This window comes from Amblyraja radiata, chromosome 6, assembly GCF_010909765.2.
Source record: "Amblyraja radiata isolate CabotCenter1 chromosome 6, sAmbRad1.1.pri, whole genome shotgun sequence".
In the NCBI taxonomy this organism is placed as follows: Eukaryota; Metazoa; Chordata; class Chondrichthyes; order Rajiformes; family Rajidae; genus Amblyraja; species Amblyraja radiata.
Genome location: NC_045961.1, coordinates 53,077,103 through 53,100,314, shown reverse-complemented (window position 1 = coordinate 53,100,314; position 23,212 = coordinate 53,077,103). Strand labels below are relative to the sequence as shown.

The window sequence follows — 23,212 nt, the reverse complement described above, 5'->3', positions numbered from 1 at the left end:
TCAATATGATCATGGCTGATCATCCAAAATCAGTACCCCGTTCCTGCTTGCTCCCTATATCCCTTGATTCCGTTGGCCCTAAGAGCTATATCTAACTCTCTCTTGAAAACATCCAGTGAATAGGCATCCACTGCCTTCTGCGGCAGAGAATTCCACAGTTTCACAACTCACTGGGTGAAAATGTTTTTCCTCATGTCAGCACTAAATAGCCTACCCCTTATTCTTAAACTGTGACACCGGTTCTGGACTCCCCCAACATCGGGAACATTTTTCCTGCATCTAGCCTATCCAATCCCTTAAGAATTGTATGTGTTTCTATAAGATCTCCTCTCATCCTTATAAATTCCAATGAATACAAGCCCAGTCGACCCATTCTTTCATCATATGTCAGTCTCGCCACCCCAGGAATTAACCTGGTGAATTTACGCTGCACTCCCTCAATAGCAAGAATGTCCTTCCTCAAATTAGGAGACAATACCAAAACTGCACACAATACACCAGGTATGATCTCACCAGGTCCCTGTACAACTACAGTAGGACCTCCTTGCTCTTATACTCAAATTCTCTCACTTTGAAGGCCATCATGCCATTTGCTTTCTTCACTGCCTGCTGTACCTGCATGCTTACTTTCAGTGACTGATGTACAAGCACACTCAGGTCTCGTTGCACCTCCCCTTCTCCTAATCTGACACCATTCAGATAATAATCTGCCGACTTGTTCTTGCCACCAAAGCGGATAACCTCACATGTATCTACATTATACTACATCTGCCATGCATCTACCCACTCACCGAACCTTTCCACGTCACCCTGCAGCCTCATAGCATCCTCCTCACAGCGCACACTGCCACCCAGCTTTGTGTCATCTGCAAACTTGGAGATGTTACATTTAAATCTCTTGTCTACATATTTAATATATATTGTAACTGGGGTCCCAGCACTGAGCCTTGCGGTACCCCACTAGTCACTGCCTGCCATTCTGAAAAAGACCCATTAATTCCTACTCTTTTCTTCCTGTCTCCCAACCAGTTCTCTATCCATGTCAATCCCTACCTCCAATACCATGTGCTCTAATTTTGCACACTGATTTCTAGTGTGGGACCTTGTCATATACTTTTGTTAATGTCCAGATCCACTGGCTCTCCCTTATCCATTCTACTTGTTACATTCTCAAACAATTCTAGAAGATTAGTCAAGCATAATTTCCCCTTCATAAATCCTCGCTGACTTTGACCAATCCTGTCACTGCTTCAAATGCGCTGCTATTACATCTTTAATAATTGACTCCAGCATCTTCCCCACTGCCGATGTAAGGCTAACTGGTCTATAATTCCCTTTTTTCTCTCTCCCCCCTTTCTTAAAAAGTGGGGTTACATTAGCTACCCTCCAGTCCACAGGAACTGATCCAGAGTCTATAGAACATTGGAATATGATCACAAATGCAACCACGATTTCTAGACCATCAGGCCCTGGGGATTTATATGCCTTCAGCCAACAGTTTACATAACACCATTTCCTGACTAATGTGGATTAAATGAAACCTTGAAACCTTGACCTTGAAACCTTCCTACTCCTACTATCCTCGGTCCAATAGTATTTCCTGAAATTGTTTGTGTCTTCCTTAGTGAAGACAGAACCAAAGTAGTTGTTGAACTGGTACACAAAATTGCTGGGGAAACTCAGCGGGTGCAGCAGCATCTATGGAGCGAAGGAAATAGGCGACGTTTCGGGCCGAAACCCTTCTTCAGACTGATGGGGGGTGGGGGGGGGGAGAAAGAAGGAAAAGGGGAGAAGGAGGAGGAGCCCGAGGGCGGGCGGATGGGAGTGTGGGAGGAGACAGCTAGAGGGTAAAGGAAGGGGAGGAGACAGCAAGGGCTAGCAAAATTGGGAGAATTCAATGTTAATGCCATACGGACGCAAGGTCCCCAGACGGAATATGAGGTGCTGTTCCTCCAATTTCCGCTGTTGCTCACTCTGGCAATGGAGGAGACCCAGGACAGAGAGGTCGGATTGGGAATGGGAGGGGGAGTTGAAGTGCTGAGCCACCGGGAGTTCAGGTAGGTTATTGCGGACATAATCTCCGCAATTTCCTTCGCTCCATAGATGCTGCTGCACCCGCTGAGTTTCCCCAGCAATTTTGTGTACCTTCGATATTCCAGCATCTGCAGTTCCCTTTTGAACACTAGTTGTTGAACTAGTCTGCCAACTCCTTGTTTCTATTATAAATTCACCCCCACCGCCGTGTTTCACAGATGAGGTGGTCTGCTTTGGACCTTGGGCAGTTCCTTCTCTCCTCCATACTTTGCTCTTGCCATCACTCTGATATGTTAATATTTGTTTCATCTGTCCACAAGACCTTTTTCCAGAACTGTCCACAAGACCTTTTTCCAGTACTCTTTTAAGTACTTCTTGGCAAACTGTAACCCGCCCATCCTATTTTTGCAGCTAACCAGTAGTTTGCATCTTGCAGTGTAGCCTCTGTATTTCTGTTCACAAAATCTTCTGTGGACAGTGGTCATTGACAAATCCACACCTGACTCCTGGAGAGTGTTTCTGATCTGTCAGACAGGTGTTTGGGGATTTTTCTTTATTATAGAGAGAATTCTTCTGTCATCTGCTGTGGAGGTCTTCCTTGGCCTGCCCGTCTCTTAGCGATTAGTAAGCTCACCGGTGCTCTCTTTATTCTTAATGATGTTCCAAACAGTTGATTTTGGTAAGCCTAAGGTTTGGCTGATGACTCTAACCGATTTATTCTTGTTTCTCAGTCTCATAATGGCTTCTTTGACTTTCATTGGTCCAACTTTGGTCCTCATGTTGCTAAATAGCAATAAAAGTTTACAAAGGTGATGGAAAGAATGGAGGAAAGACTAGGTGCTGAGAGCTCTCTTATACCTGTATGATGGCGGCAATTAAGCACACCTGAGCAATTACAAACACCTGTGACGCCATGTGTCCCAACCATTATGGTGCCCTGAAATGGGGGGACTATGATGTACATGTACACTGCTGTAATGTCTACTTGATGAAACCAAAATGTATAAAAATGGCTTTTATTAAAATCTGACAATGTGCACTTTAACCACGTGTGGTTTTTTTCTATTACAAATCTCAAATTGTGGAATACAGAGGCAAATAAATAAATGATGGGTCTTTGTCTCAAACATTATGGAGGGCACTGTACCTGTTCAACTGTCTTTTAAATGTTGTTATAGAACTTTCACCTCTGGCTACTCATTCCATACACCCACTACCCTCTGAGTGAAAAGTTGCCCCTTAGGTTCCTATTAAATCTTGCCCCATCGCATCTAATTGATGATTCCTCTTCCCTGAGTAAAATACTTTGTGCATTCACCCTTTCTAATCCGACGGGATTACATCCATATTTTCTCTGTGAAAGCAGGTTCAAGAAGCCCTGTTGCCTTTTTGTAGCTTTGAAGACAATAGGTCTGAAAATGCTCAGGCTCCCTAACCATATGCAAGTCCCAGTAAGTCCTGGGGTGTGATTTGGCCAAGGTATGTAAGATCAGGGAATCATCAACTAATTAAAGTTGAAGATAGACACAAAAATCTGGAGTAAAGTCAACTGGATGGCAGACAGGGGGGTATATTGCACGTTCTTTTGTTCTTGATGATTAGGTGGATGGTGCGAGGAGGAAAGTTAATTAGTAGCACAAATAAAAATGATTTAAACTGGCCCTAACCACGGCAATAAAATGCAAAATACTGAGAAACTTCTGATATTCTATGCTCAACAGTAATTCAGTCCTGCTATACCAAGCTGATTCACTCCCAGATGACGAAGCTAAGCAGAAAAACAGTCCTGGCCCTGCATTACCTTATCTTGATCTTGTCACTTCCTCCACCAGAAAAAGTGGGTCCCTTGCTTGTCTTAATCCCCGTTACATTGGTGACTCTTAAATGACACCCTGCCAGATTTATGAGCTGGCGTGGTTGTGGATTTTAAATCCAATTAAGCTTTATGTTAATTATTAAGATGTTGATACGGACCTGTTCCTTGTGCTGAGACTGGATTTTCTTGAAATACACTGCATGTTCCTCAATGAGGTGCTCTTTTTCTGCAGTGTAATGAGCCTTCAACCTCTCTTCAAGGTCCCGGACCTCTGCTTGCTGTTGCAGTTGAAGCCTCTGTACTTCGATCTCAAACCTCCTATCCAGCCCTTGCTTCTCCTTTTGCAGCTTTTCACATCGTGCTATATTAAAGGCTGAAACAAATGTGATCGATCACTGAAGATCAGCAAAGCACTGGGATCATATATAATGACAGGAAAGAATATTAAGACCACCTCTGGATAAAATAGATGTCTAAAACATTAAAAAACAACAACATAGCAATCAATGCAATCATTACATCAGTTCTATTTAGTAAAATGCAATGGTAAAATAAAATGATCATTTCCAAACATGGCTGGTATTCGGAGCACAGATTTTGAGGTACCGAACAACAATGAAGTAGTGAAGGTTGCAGATTGGTTATGTGTGGTATTTAATGCAAGTGTCATTCAAGGTGAGGAACTGAAAGCATCACAAAAGAATCATCAGTATAAAGCAGTGTTTTGTTTTTGTACAGGCTGCAGACATCAATAAGCTTCAATATGTCCTGTAATCATTCAATCAACACCCATGCATCATTAGTTCTGAGTGTTAACTGTGATTATTGTGGGACCAAAACAAAACAAAGGTAACTTGGCTAATTTGTTTTAAGTGTACCAATTAATAATATTTTTGAACAGTGGTTGCTATCTTTTCTTCTTGTTAACCATTGCAGAAGTCTTAGAACAGCGCTTACCATGATATATCCCTCTCTCTGATCATAGTCTAATGGAACTCTTCTGCCCAGCACTATGAACAATGTGATAAAGAGTAGCATCCACTATGAATCCTCAACAGGGAAAAAGAAAGTTGGGCAATAACAAATGAACTGAAATGACGACAGTGGAAAGACTTACCAGAATGGCTTTACCATAAGACAATATCATGTGCTTAAGATTTTTAGGCAGCACAACAGTATATCCGTTCTTACACTTATAATAGCAAATTAATTGGCAGTTGATGGAACTTTGTGAACTGTTAGTTCTATTTGTGTTTTCAGTAAAGCCCTATGTGATGTATTTTTCACAGGAGGGTGAATGATCTTTCCTTGACAGCTCCTCAGGCACATTGGAACCTTAGTCAAAATTCTTTGAATACACAAACCCAGAAACTAGCATCTCAAACCTGTTATATCTTATAACTCATGGAGTTAAATTATGGAGTTTTATCACAGCTCAGAGTGTAGCTAATTTGCTATATTCACACATGGTATGATTGTACTTATGTATGGTATGATCTGCCTGCATATTGTGGAAAACAACGTTTTCCACTATCTCAGAACACACAATAATAAACCAATATCAATAACAACTCCTTTTCACCTCTCATCTCTGTCACTAATTCCACCCATCTGCCAATCACCTGGATCCACCTCATCTGTATCCACCTATCACTTGCAGGCTTTGTTTGCCACCGATCCCATCATTCTCAATTCCCTACTTATTTCATTGTAACCTATTCGCTCTGTCAACTCCACTCTGTTTCTCCTACTACTTGCTTACACCAAGGTCACTGTCCTATTGCTAATTAACCTGCCAAGCAGCCAATTGTGAGGGACCACGGGAAATAACTGTGTTGACAGGGAGAAGGTGCAAAATTCACACTGTCATTGTCTGAGGTCAGGATTGAACCATGGACACTGGGGTTGTTCAACCTGTCCTCGTAAATCAATACATTCATTGCAGGAATCAACCTAACGCAGCCTCTGTAATCCCGTAATCTCTTAAATACACGGAACAGAATTATATGCAATACTTCAGGAGTGATCTCACGAATGCCAATATGGATGTCCTGTGGATTGGAGGGTAGCTAAAGTTATCCCACTTTTTAAGGAAAGCGGGAGAGAGAAAACGGGAAATTATAGACCAGTTAGCCTGACATCGGTGGTGGGGAAGGTGCTGGAGTCAATTATAAAAGATGAAATAGCCGCACATTTGGATAGCAGTAACAGGATCGGTCCGAGTCAGCATGGATTTACGAAGAGGAAATCATGCTTGACTAATCTTCTGGAATTTTTTGAAGATGTAACTAGGAAAATGGACAAGGGAGAGCTAGTGGATGTAGTGTACCTGGACTTTCAGAAAGCATTTGATAAGGTCCCACATAGGAGATTAGTGGGCAAAATTAGGGCACATGGTATTGGGGGTAGAGTGCAGACATGGATAGAGAAGTGGTTGGCAGACAGGAAACAAAAAGCTGGGTGGCAGTGTGAACTGTGAGGAGGATGCTATGAGAATGCAGGGTGACTTGGACAGGTTGGGGGAGGGGGAAGATGCATGGCAGATGAGGTTTAATGCAGATAAATGTGAGGTTATCCACTTTGGTAGCAAACACAGGAAGGCAGATTACTATCTAAATGGAATCAAGTTGGGAAAAGGGGAAGTACAATGGGATCTGGGGATCCTTGTACATCAGTCTATGAAAGTAAGCATGCAGGTACAGCAGGCAGTGAAGAAAGTTAATGGCATGTTGGCCTTTACAACAAGAGGAATCGAATATAGGAGCAAAGAGGTCCTTCTGCAGTCAGGGCCGGATTTAGATGAAGAGAGGCCCTAAGCTGTTCCACTTGTGAGGCCCCTCCCAATCCCCCACGCCTACGACTAGAGGAAGATGGTCCACCAGATTGACACCGATTTGCAGCCGAGCGTGGCCAATGAGATAAGGGGCTGGAAAGCTGCGCTTCATTTATTTATTTATTTATTTATTGCCACTGCTAGTGTCGAGTTATTGGCTTAAAACACTATTATTCTGAAATGGAGGGCAAGGAAAATTACTGAAGGGTTGTTTAGAGACTACAGTGCGTTGTGACAGCATATGTAAGAAAGGCCTATGACAGTGTCAAAAATATTATACACCTTGCAGGGCTCTCACATAATTTTTTTTCTCTGTTGTCAGCCGGGCAACCTTGGCAGCTTTTTAAGTTGCCAAATGACAGTTTAGGTGGTCATTTAAGACGGCTTGCATGACGCGTGCGATAATGTGCTTGGACGAAGTGCGTAGTTACGTCGGAATTATGCTCAATGAAGCATTCACATATTATTTCTGCTTCAAATAAAGCCACTAACTAAACATTCACCAATCAAGACATGATATATACCACAATGACATGCAGCAAAATTATAATACAGTATCTCAACTCTTTTTACACGTTGCAATGAATGCAATTTCTATTATTTCTTTCCACTTCCAACCAAAAATGTGTTTGGATTATTCAGCGTATGATCAGCCTCGATGAGACCAAGCGCAGGCTTGGCGATCGCTTCGGACAACACCTCCACTCAGTTCGCAATAACCAACCTGATCTCCCGGTGGCTCAACACTTCAACTCCCCTTCCCATTCCGAATCCGACCTTTCTGTCCTGGGCCTCCTCCATGGCCAGAGTGAGGCCCACCGCACATTGCAGGAGCAGCACCTCATATTTGCTTGGGGTAGTTTACACCCCAGCGGTATGCACATTGGCTTCTCTAATTTCAGGTAGTCCTTGCTTTCTCCCTCCTTCCCCTCCCATTCCCAGCTCTCCCACAGCCTACTGTCTCCGCCTCTTCCTTTCTTTTTCATGTCACCCCCCTTGCCACACTTGTCGTTTTAATTAAGTTCAAGACTATGGGGCTGTACATTGGCCATAAAGTTGCTGCCTAAAAGTGCCAGAGACCCGGAATTGATCCTGAATATGGGTGCTGTCTGTATGGAGTTTGCTCCTTTTCCCTTTGATCACATGGGTTTTCTCCGGATGCTCTTGTTTCCTTCCACATTCCAAAGGTGTGCAGGAACCTATTTCAGACCCAACCCAAAACGTAATATTTTCCTTTTGTCCAGAGATCCTGTCTGACCTGTTGAGTTACTCCAGCTTTTTGTGTCTATCTTCAGTTTAAACCAGCATCTGCACTTCCTTCTTACACACACGATACTATACGATCGAACTTTATTAATCCCAGGAGGGAAATTGTGTGTGTGTGTGTGTGGGTATATATATTATACACACACACACACATATATATATTTATATAGTTATATAATTGATGAAGCCGAATTTTAGTTAAAAATATAAGAAGATATTAAATTGGCTTCTGGGCTAGCTTACAGCTTATATTTAGTCTCAAATTAGGCTTGCCTCAGGTTGCGGGTGTGTGAGATAATAAATCCTATAACATTGTCTCCCAAGTGACAAGCAGAGAAGAGCTAGATCTCTTTGAAGTAAGATGCCGTAAACAAAATGGCCAATGTTATGGGGAGGAGGCGAGAAAGGAAGAGAGAAACAGCTAGTCATATCTGTGAAGTAAGATGCCATAAACCAAAATGGCCAATGTTTATGAGGGACCAAGTGACAGAGAGGGAGCAGCGAAAGAGCTAGGGTGATCTCTGTGAAGATAAAATGTCGTAAACCAAATGGCCAATGTTATCTTGTACTATGTAAATAAAAGGCCTTTGATGTGATGCATTCTGTGGAAACCTTTTCCTGTACCTCTGACCATGACTAATGTCTGTGAAATGTGCTAAGGGGACAAAAAAACCCTATTTAAGGCAATGTAATTCTGTTGTACAGGGAAGGGGACCGAGGACAGTCGAGTGTCTATATTGGTCACTTAGCTGGAATTCTCGCTCCCTTCCATCGGCCGATGTTAAGTAAAGTTTTGAACTGGTCTACCAAACAGTTTGTGTGGTGTCTGTTTATTAAGAAGCGAACCTGGTTTAGTAGTTATAAAAGTAGCTTTTTCATAATCATATATATAAAAATACACCGTTTTGTTTTCTCGTTTATAACATTGTTTACAGAGTACTATGTTTACATATTCTGTTGTGCTGCTGCAAGTAAGGATTTCATTGTTCTAACTGGGACGTGAGAGAATAAAACAGTCTTGACTCTTGACTTACTCCGCTAATGTGTGGGAAAGAACTAGTGTACGGGTGATCAGTGGTCGGCGTTGACTCGGTGGGCTGAAGGGCCTGTTTCCACGCTGTATCTTTAAATTAAACGAAAGACACTAAAAACAGGTCAGACAGGATCTCTGGACAAAAGAAAAATATTAAGTTTTGGGTTGGGTCTGAAATAGGTTCCTGCACACCTTTGGAATGTGGAAGGAAACAAGAGCATCCGGAGAAAACCCATGTGATCAAAGGGAAAAGGAGCAAACTCCATACAGACAGCACCCATATTCAGGATCAATTCCGGGTCTCTGGCACTTTTAGGCAGCAACTTTATGGCCAATGTACAGCCCCATAGTCTTGAACTTAATTAAAACGACAAGTGTGGCAAGGGGGGTGACATGAAAAAGAAAGGAAGAGGCGGAGACAGTAGGCTGTGGGAGAGCTGAGAATGGGAGGGGAAGGAGGGAGAAAGCAAGGACTACCTGAAATTAGTCCTTGTTACATAGCTACCCTACAATACAACTCAAATGTTTAAAATTGACATAAACTTTGACCAGAATATCCCTGAATTATTTCAACAGTATTATTCATATCATATCATATATCATATCTATATACTTTTAAAACTGTGTGTGTGTGTGTGTGTGCGTGTGTGTGTGTGCGTGTGTGTGTGTGTGTGTGTGTGTGTGTGTCATTTTGATTTTGCCTTTGATTCGTTACTCCGCGAAAACCAGACGCAAAAATGCTGAGATTTTTACCATTTCGCTAGCGATTTTACTTTTACATTTGCAAATCCACTCCTCATTAAATTTGGTCATTTTTCTGTACACATTTTCAATAAAATCCTTCAAAAGACTTACTGTTTTCTTTAAATCAGCAGCTGCGGACGTCACAATGCCCTTGCGCACGTGGGTAGTTAGTGTGTGTGTGGGGGTGGTTAGTGCGTGTGACGCTGCATGCCGCCCCCCCAGCCCCCCCACCGCAACTGGCCGTTGGAGGAACAGACCCAAGCGGCACCCCCACCCGCTCTCCATTCAAGCAGATGCTGTCGCCGCCCGGCTCTCCTCCACTCCCCCCCCCCCGCCCCAGCCCGACTGTCACGCTGGCAGAAGCCACAGATCGGCTGGTCCCCACGCTGCTTTTCGCCGACCTCGCTGGTGGCCCGCAGGCTCACTCGGGATCACGCCCGCCCGCCCACTCTATCCTCCGTGTCCCTCTCTGTGTGGCTCCGTGTCCCTCTCTGTGTGGCTCCGTGTCCCTCTCTGTGTGCCTCCGTGTCCCTCTCTGTGTGCCTCCGTGTCCCTCTCTGTGTGCCTCCGTGTCCCTCTCCGTGCCTCCATGTCCCTCTCTGTGCCTCCGTCTCCCTCTCTGTGCCTCTGTGTCCCTCTCTGTGCCCTTCTCTGTGTGCCTCCGTGTCCCTCTCTGTGTGCCTCCGTGTCCCTCTCTGTCTGCCTCTGTGTCCCTCTCTGTGCCTCCGTGTTCCTCTCTGTGCCTCCGTGTTCCTCTCTGTGCCTCGGTGTCCCTATGTGCCTCGGTGTCCCTATGTGCCTCCGTGTTCCTCTCTGTGCCTCGGTGTCCCTATGTGCCTCCATGTCTCTCTCTGTGCCTCCGTGTTTCTCTCTGTGCCTCCGTGTCTCTCTCTGTGCCTCCGTGTCTCTCTCTCTGTGCCTCCGTGTCTCTCTCTGTGCCTCCGTGTCTCTCTCTGTGCCTCCGTGTTGTAAGATTTGAGAAGTTTTCCCTCATGCTACAATCAATAAAACCAAAGAGCTGCATTTTGAACATTTTTTATACGGGACTGGGACTGAGAGAGAGAAAAGCTGCGGTCAGTTTTAACAAGGGATGTCACAATCAGTGGGGCCCAAGATGGCCGCGGGACCTCGTGACCAGCCACAAAAGCGAAACCCCACAGCCCAGTCTCTGGGTTTCTGCAAAGTCACGGCCTGAACAATAGATGGATATTGGCCGTGCAGAAACCCCCGAAACCAGGTCGAAGTCCAGACACTGGGGCGCTGACATCAGCAGGCATCACAATGCCCCAAGCCGACCTACATAGTTAATCTCGTTAAGGGAGCACAATAGCCCATAGAAACCTACCTGGCCGGTGATGGGAAAACCAGTTAAACCCATCACCTCTTATCGAGAAACAAATTAACAGACCGTCTAGCCATCACCGGTACTCCCGGACATAACGCAGAACAAAGAGAGAGCTCGAAACCCATCTTGTAAGCAAAGAGATCCCGAGATCTGGCGGGAGATAGGACGGGTCAGGATTAGAATAACTGGCCACGATTTTGGGGTTTAAGAAAGGAAAAAGGAGGGAGACACAGAAGGAGTCACTGAATGAATCTGGAGACTTGCAGAGAGAGAGAGAGGACACAGGACAGCGCTTAAAAAGTACACGGTGTCTAGTGTGACACACACTCCGGCTGGAGTCCCCGCCACGTGGAAAGAAAAAGGAAAGCAGTAGGACCCCTGGGCGAGGTGAACCCCCGGGACCATCCAAAAGACCGAGACGACCGCCGACGACTCTTCCACAGCCACCTAATCGGAGGAAGCAGCACGACCAGCCAGTAACCTCAGTAATCGCCCCATGGTGAGCATGTACCCCGATCCTGCACATCCTGGACATAGTTTAGTGTAGAGGGGAGGGGGAGGGGGTTATATTAACGTGGGTGTAAGTGTAGATGTGCTGGCAAATTTTACGATGTGCCGTACGTTCCCCATCCCGCACTCGAGTATTGTATCGTAGTTATTGCGTCTATGATCCCGAAACAGGAACTGTAATTATGCATATGCCTTATAGAACTGTGTCAAAGTATTCATGTACCGTAGTCCCAACCGCTAAATAAAAGTTTTTTCCTGTTTAAACCCTGGTCTTCAAATCTGGTCTGGTTGAATTTTCTGCACTATCAACGCTCCTGCAACTAAGTCCAGTGTCTAGAACCGTAGGGGGTGAGTGGGTCGAGCCACTCACGGGGAACCAGTGTGCGCGGCCTGGTCGTGGAACCAGAGCAAACCACAGGGACCTTAGGTCGGGCGAAAGCTCGACGCAGAAAACCCTTACAGATTATGGCGACCACGAAGGGACGCTGGCAGCAGGATGATAGGGTGCCAGAAAAGGAGTTGAAGACTAGGGACGTAATGGACGAACGCATTGCGGACTATGTTTTTAGCAAGGTCAATATTACCAAACAGTGGATTTGTGATTTATTGGAGGACAAGCGCCCACTGGATGCAGCGGTCCGGTGGACGGCCAGCAAAGCCCATAAGAAATCTGTGGAGAAGGCGGTCTGGCTGACATGTTACAAAAAACAGGTCCAGCTCTTGGACCGCGTGATTGTGGCGCAGGCAGCCCAGATCAGGGACCTTCTTGAGGAGGTAGAGGAGAAGGCCGCGGGTGGGCACCGGTTGATTGAGGTTCTGGACTCCTTAAACAAGGAGCGCCGGGCCGTGACCAACCGCCACGAGGCCAGGGTAGAGCTGATGGAGTGCCAGATCACTGAGGCCATGCTCAGTGAGGGCAAGCTCAGGGAGCAGTGCGCTTCCCTGAGCCCCCAGCTGGAGGCCCAGGAAGAGAACCTCAAGGGAGTTAGGGCAGCCTACAAAATGGCTTTGGAGGACAGGTCGGAAGAGGCCGACCACGGGGCCTGCCTGCAGGAGATAGAGGGTCTGCGGAGTGCTTTAAATAAAGCAAGCGGGCTGGTCTACCTAATGAACCCCCCAGCGAGCCAGTCGTTAGCGGTTGCGAAGGTCCCGGTTCCGGCCCTCAGAAAGACCGTGGTGGCTTCGGCCCCCAGACTCCACGATCCCCCTAGCTACGAGGCATCCTGGGAAAGGGGTAGTGTAGGGGAGAGAGAGGCGGGGGAGCTCCCGGTCAAGGACTCGGCACCGGCGCCCATGTGCCTGGTCCTGGAAACCAGACGGGGACCCACCGCGCCGAATGGGGACGCCGGACCCATTCAAAGCGAGATCGTGGTGCCCCACAACTCCTAGCAGTTAAGGGCCATGATCGGGCATGTAAAGAAATTGTCCGAATCAGGGGACCCTTCGCTGCATTTTAGGCATGAAATAGGCAATCAGTGTGCTTAAGAGACAATGGTTACTGCGGGGCTAAATCATAATTTAAAAATCGAATTATATAGCAATGTTACAAAATTTTGAGATTAAAAAAATCAAGTCTGTAATTTATCCAATCAGATAAAGCATAAAAATAAGTTTAATTTGACACATAATTCACTTTCATTTCTCAAGTATTTAAAAAGTTATGGCCATTTTCATACTCGGAAATTAGCATCTTGTTCCCTATTGATTTTCTATGGACATAACAAAAAAGCTGTGATCGTGAACAGTCAAAAGCCCATAACTTTCTTAAAAATTAAGAGAACTGAATGAAATTTTCAGTTATCATAGATTGAAGCATTCTGAAACAAATATAAAATAATCTTACTTGGATGACCTGAAATTAAAGCATATAATTAGTTAGTTACCTAATTGTAGCTAATTTCAGACTTCAATTACTAGATCTAAACATCTATCCATTTCTTAATAAATGATTAACATTTTTAAATAGCCTAAATGTCCAAATAATATTCACAAATAATTCACAATAAAACATGATTTTAAAATCTCATTTACATTAATTTATTGGCCAAATGGAAGGAATTTAGTGTTCAATTGCTGTAAATAAATGCCCATTTAAATCAGCTTTCCAGTGGGTCCCTGTGAACGCGCTGGTTTAGAACGTTCACATTGCGGTAGATTTGTGCCCCAAATGCCCAGAAAAATACTGCGGGATATAATGGGCCCAAAATGAGCTACTCGCAATATTAAACTTTGTATAAAGGGATCTTTAGAAGCCCTTTTTAATGTAAAAATATACAACCTACCTTCAGCTGTCTGCTTTATGAGACCCTGCGGTTGCTGGCGGTCGCGGGTTTAGAGATTGATTTTTAAACTACTATAACTATTATACGAGGCCTTTAAAACTAATAATAGCTTTTGCGACGGGGTCTTCCAGCGATTTTTCGTTAATAATTAACTATGATTTTTAAACTACTATAACTATTATGCGAGGCCTTTAAAACTAATAATAGCTTTTGCGACGGGGTCTTCCAGCGATTTTTCGTTAATAATTAACTAGGCTGAACATCTTCGATTTGAACAGCCTAGAGAAAATCGCGTTTTAAACCCGCCCCCTCTAAACGGCGCCAAAATCGCGCACACCCGCAGCGGCAGATTTTCAACGACGCTTCAGGTAGGCTTTGCAACATACCTACATTATAACCATTTCGGCCCACGTAATGCAAATAGTGCTCCCTAAGTCATCAATTGCGTTATCCAATTCACATTATGGAAACACATTGTAACAGAATTATCTGTACTTTAATGTACCTGCATTTGCTCTTTTTTATGTACTGTTGATATATTGATCAATTTGCTACCTTTGTTGATTAATTAGTTTGGGCCATATTCATTCTCAATCAATTGAATCACCTTCCCCTTGACTCTTTATTCGTCTTACATTTTTGCATACAATATTTCCAAATAGTTATTTTGCTATTACTAGTTTTTTTTTTGCAGCATTTTTATTTTCCAGACCTGAATCAGTGCTTTACTTGCTGCTCTAGAAATATATAGATTAAGCCGTGTCTTGCATTCTCCAGTATGACATACATACAGCTTCCCTAAAGGGCCTGTCCCACTTGGGCGACCTAATCCGCGAGTTTAGACCTTAGGCGAGTTGAAAAAAATGTCAAGGTCGTGTTGACTCGTCGAAGTGGAAGACCTCCTACGACTATCTCTACGACCTCCTTCGACTATGTTGAAGACTAGCTTCGACTATGTACGTTTTAATCGAGGATGGTCTCTGGCCAATTGGACCACGAATAGTGGAGAGTGAGGACAACCCCCCCTCGACCTCAGTCGACCACACCGAAGACTAGCTACATGGAAAATGATCACATGCTAAAATGATGTCATGTTTGCTTTTTTTTTCACTATAAAAGGAACTAGTGAGGAGGAGGGCAGTGAAAATAGCACGTGCTGTATGCAGAAAGGCAGAAGGGAAAGAACAAAGGTGAAGAGGAAGCACAAGAAGAGGTCTCAGTGGGTGAAGCCCCTCTTTCAAAGAAGATTCAGGCTTGGACAGTATGAGAACCCGATAAATGTGCTAAAAAAAAGGAGGATTTGTCTGCTTTTAGAAACTTCACAAGAATACCACCTGAGCTGTTTAATGAGCTAAAGACAAACGTAGGCCCCCTGCAGAAAAAAAGGACACCTGTATGAGAAAGGCACTGGAATCAGGTGCTTCTTTTCCCTGTTCCGGTACTCCTCCGGATGGTATTCTGCTGGTACCATCAACAAGGTCACCCTCCTGCTGCCTGTTGAAGGTATAGGGCATAACCTTCCTCCAGCCCTCCCTCACCAGACACAGCAAAAGGGGTGGCGGTGGGGACATTGCCTACCTCCCTGGTCTCCTGCTCCAGGGAGCTCTCATGCAGGGCTTCCTCCTCCTGTGGCATCTCCTCCTGCCACTCCTCCTCCTGGGTGGGCAACACCTGCATGGCAGGTTTTTTGGAGGGTTGTGCCCTGCCCCTACGCTGCTGTCTTTTAGGCGCAGGTTCACGAGATTGATCCCTGGGATGGCGGGACTGTCACATGAGGAAAGATTGAAAAGACTAGGCTTGTATTCACTGGAGTTTAGAAGGATGAGGAGGGATCTTATAGAAACATATGAAATTATAAAAGGACTGGACAAGCTAGATGCAGGAAAAATGTTCCCAATGTTGGGCTTGTCCAGAACCAGGGGCCACAGTCTTAGAATAAAGGGGAGGCCATTTAAGACTGAGGTGAGAAAAAACTTTTTCACCCAGGGAGTTGTGAATTTATGGAATTCCCTGCCACAGGGAGCAGTGGTCAAGTCACTGGATGGATTTAAGAGAGAGTTAGATAGAGCTCTAGGGGCTAGTGTAGTCAAGGGATATGGGGAGAAGGCAGGCACGGGTTATTGATAGGGGACGATCAGCCATGATCACAATGAATGGCGGTGCTGGCTCGAAGGGCCGAATGGCCTCCTCCTGCACTTATTTTCTATGTTTCTATGTTAACTCACATATCTACTGTGGCCCCATTCTAGGATGGAAAAGATGTTAAAATGTATTTTAACACATTAATATTTAAGATAGTGTTTTAAAATGTATTATTTCTTTAGATGTATTTTTAATTATTAAATACCACCTCGTTGTTCTTAAAGAGCTACTTGTTGATTTCAACTGTTGTGACCTATTCTCAATCGACCTGCAGTTTTCGAGAGTTAGCCATCTATTCTGATCCAAAATCTCTCCCCTGTTGTAGAGCTGGGTGGAGCTTCTCTTTCTTGGTTGCATTATTATTTATTGAAAAGAGTCAGTGAGTTATCTATGTCTTTCAACTCCTGCATCAATATCTTGAGTATCCCAAGGACTACCAACCATATTTCTCATTTGAATATCATTCAAAGTTCACGTGTGAGCACATGACATCCCGCACTGCTTCACCACCATCTTTCTTAAACACTCTACTACTCAGATTTATCACCTAATTTCTCTCATAACCAGTATTGAATAAGAAGTTGCAGGAAAGGCTGATGTCATTGTCTTCTGTCCATGCTCCCTGGTTATCATTCCCATTCCCAGAATATGTCTGAGTCAGCCCAGTCGCAACTCTGATGTTGTAGCTGCCCAAAGCCGAGTCATATACCCACTCCATAATTATGTCTGCCCATATCCATCTCTGGCTTATTGCTTATTTTCAATCTTGCTTCAAATCAGCTGTTGCTGAAACCCTCATTCTTGCCTTCATTACCGCTAAGCTTAATACTCCAACTTCCTATACCAGAAAACTGCTCACATTAAAAACGTTGTTCATTTCTAAGCTCACTCTAAGTTTTGCACCTTCAAGATGGCCATGTGACCTCACTGCTAAAAAACATCTCAATATAAAGACTCTAAACCTCTATTGTCTTTCCTTAAGATATAGTCATAGAGCAAGGAAACAGACCCAAATTGTCCATGCCAACCAAGATACCCCATCCAAGCTAGCCCCATTTGCCTGTGTTTGACCAATATCCCTCTAGCTTTCCTAGCTTTTCGAAGTGTCTTTTAAATGCCGCCTCTTTTAAATATCCCCACCACACTCTGGGTGAAAAAGTCGTCCCTCAGGTTCCTATTAAATCCACCCCTCTCACCTTAAACATATGTCCTGTGGCTTTTGATTCCCTCACCCTGGGTAAAAGACTCTGCATTCACCTTATCAATTCTTCTCATGATTGTATACACCTCTATAAGATCACCCTCTGCCTCCTGCACTCCAAGGAATAAAGACCTACCTCTCCCTATAGCTCAGCCCCTCAAGTCCTGGCAACATCCACGTAAATCTTCTCCAGCTTAATGACATCCTTCCTATAACAGGGTGACCAAAACTGAATACTGTACTCCATGTGTGTCCTATGTATTGTACAACTGTAACATAAAGCACCAACTTCTAAACTTAATATCCTGACTAATGAAGGCCTATGTACCAAAAGATGACTGCCCTATCTACATTTCTCGCTACTTTCAGGGAACTCTCTCCCTGTACGTCTTGATCCCTCTGCTCTGCAACACTCCCCAGGGCCTTACTATTCACAGTGAAGATCCTGCCCTGGGTTAACTTCCCGAATTGCAATACTTCACATTTATCTGCATTAAACTTCATTAACCATTCCTCAGCCCACATGCCCAGCTGATCAAGAGCCTGTTGTAATTTTTGATAACCATTTTCAGTGTCCATGATACCACCTACTTCAGTGTCATCATATCATGCCTTGTACATCTCATCCAAACTGTTGATATAAACCACAACAACAATGGGCCCCGCACTAATCCTGAGACACACCACTCATCACAGACCTCCAGTCCGAAAAACATCCTTCCACCATTACCCTTTGCTTCTTTCCATGAAGCCAATTCTGTTTCCAGTTCACTAGCTCTCCCTGGATCCCATGCGATCTAACCTTCCGGAGCAGTCTACCATGTGGAAGTTTATCAAAGGCTTTGCTGAAGTACATATAGGCAGACATCTACAGCCTTGGCCTCTTCAACCTTTATTGCTGTCAACAACCAAAATACCCTTTCCTTTGAGATGTGTTGTTTGCATTTAAATAACCAGATAAGAATTTCAGTTTCAGTTCAATGGGCCATATTCTTTATTTTCTTTACTCTATTGTTTTTCAGGTTCTCCGTAGGCAGATTGAAAAAAAAGTTGTTTTTTTTGTCTTTACTTTTGGTTTCCATGTAATGATTTGTAGGTGTTTAAAACCAAAATAACAGGTTTATTATGACCTAGGGGTGCCACCATGCAGTATTTATATAGAAATGAAATTAAATGACATTCAAGATTATGCAAACTGATTATTTGAAAGCATGTTTATCTTTATGTTTTCATGAGTTATATTTCTAATGATTGCAATTTCCATCTTCTGAGAGCTTGGAACATACTGACTGTGGCCTAACTTGCAATCTCTGTTAATATTTTTCCATTAGCAACTGATTAGGAGTGTGTTTAAAACTGTACCATTCAGTCCCTCCCTCCTCAGCTGAAAAGAGACATAGTGCTATATTTAGTGGTCAGGTTTCTGAAAACGGAATTAGAATGTTCAAAGTTCAACGTGTAACATTTATAAAATTAAATAAGAGTCTCCGTGTTTTATACTAGTGTAAGCATTAACCATCTCCCAAATTAAACTTGATTTTCAGTCAGATATTAGTGAATCTTTGGAATACATCGCCGCGTATAGTAGTAGAGGCCAAATCATTTTAAAGCGGAGATTGACAGATTCTTGATTAGCAAGGGTGGTAAAGGTAATGGGGAGAAGGCAGGTGAATGGGATTGAGAGGGAAAGGTAGATCAGCCATGATTGAATGGCGGAGTAGACTCGATGTGCCGAATGTCCTAATTCTGCTCTTATGATTTATGAATTTATCAGGATTTATTAAGAATAAGGAGTAAGCCATTGAGAACGGAGATGAGGAAACACTTTTTCTCACAGAGAGTGGTGAGTCTGTGGAATTCTCTGCCTCAGAGGGCGGTGGAGGCAGGTTCTCTGGATGCTTTCAAGAGAGAGCTAGATAGGGCTCTTAAAAATAGCGGATTCAGGGGATATGCGGAGAAGGTAGGAACGGGGTACTGATTGGGGATGATCAGCCATGATCACATTGAATGGCGGTGCTGGCTCGAAGGGCCGAAAGGCCTACTTCTGCACCTATTGTCTATCATACAATAACCAAATTTTAATTTTCTTAGTAAATCTTTTATCACTGTTTTCTACAAATCATAGATAAATGGGAAACAATTCATCTCAGTGCTTTATAGTGCAAGGAAAGCTTATATACATATCTTTCAGATAGTCCAAAATATTTATCAGTCAGTTTATTATATCCAATGATTTCAGTATATTTTTTGATGTCTGCACTCAGTCTAAAGCAATGCTGCCTTATTTGAAAATAAAAGAGAAGGATTCATGTAGTATGTTAACATTTCAATCAAACTATTATATTAATGAATAACACCTGAAAAAATCACTGAGATGAAAGAAAACTGGAACTAACTATATATTTATGAAACAATGTTACTTAGCCTTAAGGGGCTGTCCCACTTGGGCGACCTAATTGGCAAGTTTGGAAGAGTTTAGGATAGTTTGAAAAAATGTCATGTTGAAGAACTCTTTCGACTCTGTAGAAGACCTCCTTCGACCATGTTGAAGACTAGCTTCGACTAGCTACGACTAACTTTGGGAAAATTGGACACCGAATAGTGGAGAGTGAAGACGACCTCCTTCGATCTCCTTCGACCTCCCTTCGACTATGATGCAGACCATCTACAACTACCTTTGACTACCTTCGATTACCTTCGACTACCCTCGATTACCTACGACTAACATGCCGACCTACTACAACCTACTACGACTGAACCTACGAGTAAAAAAAGTATAGATTTTTTCCATGGCGACCTTTTTTTACTCGCGGGCATTTTTTCAACATTTTGAAAAATACACCGCAACCTAGCTGAGGCCTTGAGTACACGGGGACCTCTCTCGAGCATGAAGGAGAGTTACAAAGACCTCCTACGACCTCGTGTCGACCATGCTGTGAGTATGAGTCGAGGGCAAACTCGCCAGAACTCGCGGATTAGGTCGCCCAAGTGGGACAGCCCCTTAGGAGCAGCAATGAAAGAGAATGCATCAGTTAAAAGGTTGCTGAGAAAATTACCTGATAACACCCGGGTATGAGTTTGTGCCACAACCTAGATGTAGTTCCGTCATCAAACTAACAAGTTGGATCTGTAAATTACTCCTAGTATGTAGGGAGTGAATGCGAAAGCGGGATAACATAGAACTAGCGTGAACGGGCGAAAGATAATCGGCGTGAACTTGGTGGGCCAAAAGGCCTGTTTCCATGCTGTATCTTACAATCAAGAGTGAGTCATAAGAGCATAAGAAAACAGGAACAGGAGTAGATGAGTGGATAAGTTATTGCTCCTTACAGTCCCACAGTAACAAGAAGAGCAGCTCCCATGCAATTAAAACTATTTCTGTAATTATACTTTTGTATGACCTCTACAGATAAAATATACTGTTAGAAGGCAGGCAATAAAGCTAAATTTCATCTCATTGTTTGACTTACCTACTTCGTCCCTGATATGAGCAAGCTCAATGGAAAGTTCTTTCTCTTTGATAAGGGCACTTTCATTCTGCAAATAAGGATAAGAACATTAAAAAAGGAACTGCTGGAAGAAAGCAATTTTAATCCAGCCAGCTCACGAAAAACAATGGTATACCTGACATGCAATCCACAGGCCAGCATAGATGAAAACTTATCCCTCCATAATCAACTAAGTTAAGCCTAGAACTAATGACAAACACAGTTTCTTCAAAATTTTACTTTAATGTATTATCAATACAGATTATAGTGATCTATTTTTTTTAAACGAGAGGAAGCATAATTATTGTTTACTGAAACTGAATGTAAAGTTATTGAAGAATGAGTAAGGGGAGTTACTTGTGGCAGCAAGAGGTTAATACATCACAGATTTAAGGACTATTTTCAAGTCTAAAATTAACCATAATGACCTTGTGCTCCTACAGAAAACCAAGATGAGATTGAGAAAGTAACTTCAAGAGGGAATGATAAGTCACCTCACTTATATCCCTCTAATATTCAAATCAAAATCAGCTGTGGCCGAGCCTAAAACTAAATAAACAAAAGTATTGTGGTTGCTCCCAATTAAAACATCTCTTTCAGATAGAAAATTACCAATTTACGTTATTACAATGAACAGAGCTGTGAACTAAATTGCGCCCTTTGTATACATCCTCCAATATTTACAGTATAAAAGTTAAATTATATATCAATTACAAATATATTTTGTGCCATAAAACACTTTGAAAATCATAACGGCAGTTCCTAAATTATTTTAATTTAGGAGGCAGCATGACTTGAAACGCCACCCTGTTTCAGTCGCACAAAAAGAAAGAATGGAAGTTAAATTACCCTCTTGTCCAGACAATCAAAGCAGTAGTGCAGCTTGCAACAGCACTGGCCCATTCTAGCAGGCCTGGTGAAATACAAGCCTGCTTCATTCAATCGGCCTTCTCCCAGGTCCTTTGCTGCTATGATTTTTAGTAAATGCTGCACACTGCTAACAGCTACCCCTACCTGTGTGTGACACCAAGAACTACCTTAGTTTTCTTAATATTTCCAAAGGCACAGAAAGGGAGAGGAGGGTACGGAAAGATTATCAACATCCTGCTGAAGGGGAAGTCACTGTTCCAGTGTAACCTGCGTCAGTATGAGGCTGATCAATACTCACGTTAAGGGTATGGTACTGATTCCATCACTCTTAAAGCTGACAACATTATGGCACTGTGGTGATTTATTAACATAGCACACAAAAAAATGAAAAAAGCCTATTGCAGTATAAAAATGATTAATTATATTAAGGAACTAATTCATTCCCGTTCTTCCCAGTAGCTGCCGTAGCTATCAAGCTATTTAAAATAGATCGTATATTTTAAGTAGCTTTTAGTTGTGCAGCCACTAGCTTCATTATGGTAATGCGTGGGGATACAATAACTCAAACCCAGATATGTTCAAGATATCTCTAGTTCGACGGTAAATAAGAGATAGAGCGGTATTGCGGAGTAAGGAAATCAATTCAGTTTGTTTCCTCACTATGCGTCTTATTTAGGTTGTAAAAGAGAAAATATTGAAACTAGAAAGCAGGATACATCAGAATCAGAGAAGTGAAAAAAAAGATTAATGTCTCATAGAATCTTTTTATTAAAATTAACCTCTGCCTAAAATATTAGGCCATATTAAAAAGGGAGGGAGAGAGAAAACAGGGAATTACAGACCAGTTAGTCTAACGTCAGTAGTGGGGAAACTGCTAGAATCAGTTATTAAAGATGGGATAGCAGCACATTTGGAAAGTGGTGAAATCATTGGACAAAGTCAGCATGGATTTATGAAAGGTAAATCATGTCTGACGAATCTTATAGAATTTTTCGAGGATGTAACTAGTAGAGTGGATAAGGGAGAACCAGTGGATGTGTTATATCTGGACTTTCAGAAGGCTTTCGACAAGGTCCTACATAAGAGATTAGCATACAAACTTAAAGCACACGGTATTGGCGGTTCAGTATTGATGTGGATAGAGAACTGGCTGGCAGACAGGAAGCAAAGAGTAGGAATAAACGGGTCCTTTTCACAATGGCAGGCAGTGACTAGTGGGGTACCGCAAGGCTCAGTGCTGGGACCCCAGCTATTTACGATATATATTAATGATTTGGACGAGGGAATTGAATGCAACATCTCCAAATTTGCGGATGACACAAAGCTGGGTGGCAGTGTTAGCTGTGTGGAGGATGCTAGGAGGCTGCAAGGTGACTTGGATAGGCTGGGTGAGTGGGCAAATGCATGGCAGATGCAGTATAATGTGGATAAATGTGAGGTTATCCACTTTGGTGGCAAAAACAGGAAAGTAGACTATTATCTGAATGGTGGCCGATTATGAAAGGGGGAGATGCAACGAGACCTGGGTGTTATGGTACACCAGTCATTAAAAGTAGGCATGCAGGTGCAGCAGGCAGTGAAGAAGGCGAATGGTATGTTAGCATTCATTGCAAAAGGATTTGAGTATAGGAGCAGGGAGGTTCTACTG

The 23,212-nt window shown here is 43.2% G+C and overlaps 1 protein-coding gene across 1 annotated transcript in view; it reads right to left on the bottom strand.

Annotated features, from left to right (window-relative positions):
- The window catches only part of mtus2 (microtubule associated scaffold protein 2), a 67,877-nt gene extending 46,067 nt beyond the window's left edge, over nt 1–21,810 (bottom strand). Inside the window, exons 1-3 of the mRNA XM_033022845.1 lie at nt 21,544–21,810; nt 20,677–20,743; nt 4,009–4,223 (exon numbers count right to left, since the gene is read on the bottom strand). Coding sequence (XP_032878736.1) covers nt 4,009–4,223; nt 20,677–20,743; nt 21,544–21,597 — 336 coding nt within the window. The 5' untranslated portion in view covers nt 21,598–21,810. The remainder of the gene's footprint in view (nt 1–4,008; nt 4,224–20,676; nt 20,744–21,543) is intronic.
- Between the last annotated feature and the right edge of the window lie 1,402 nt (nt 21,811–23,212).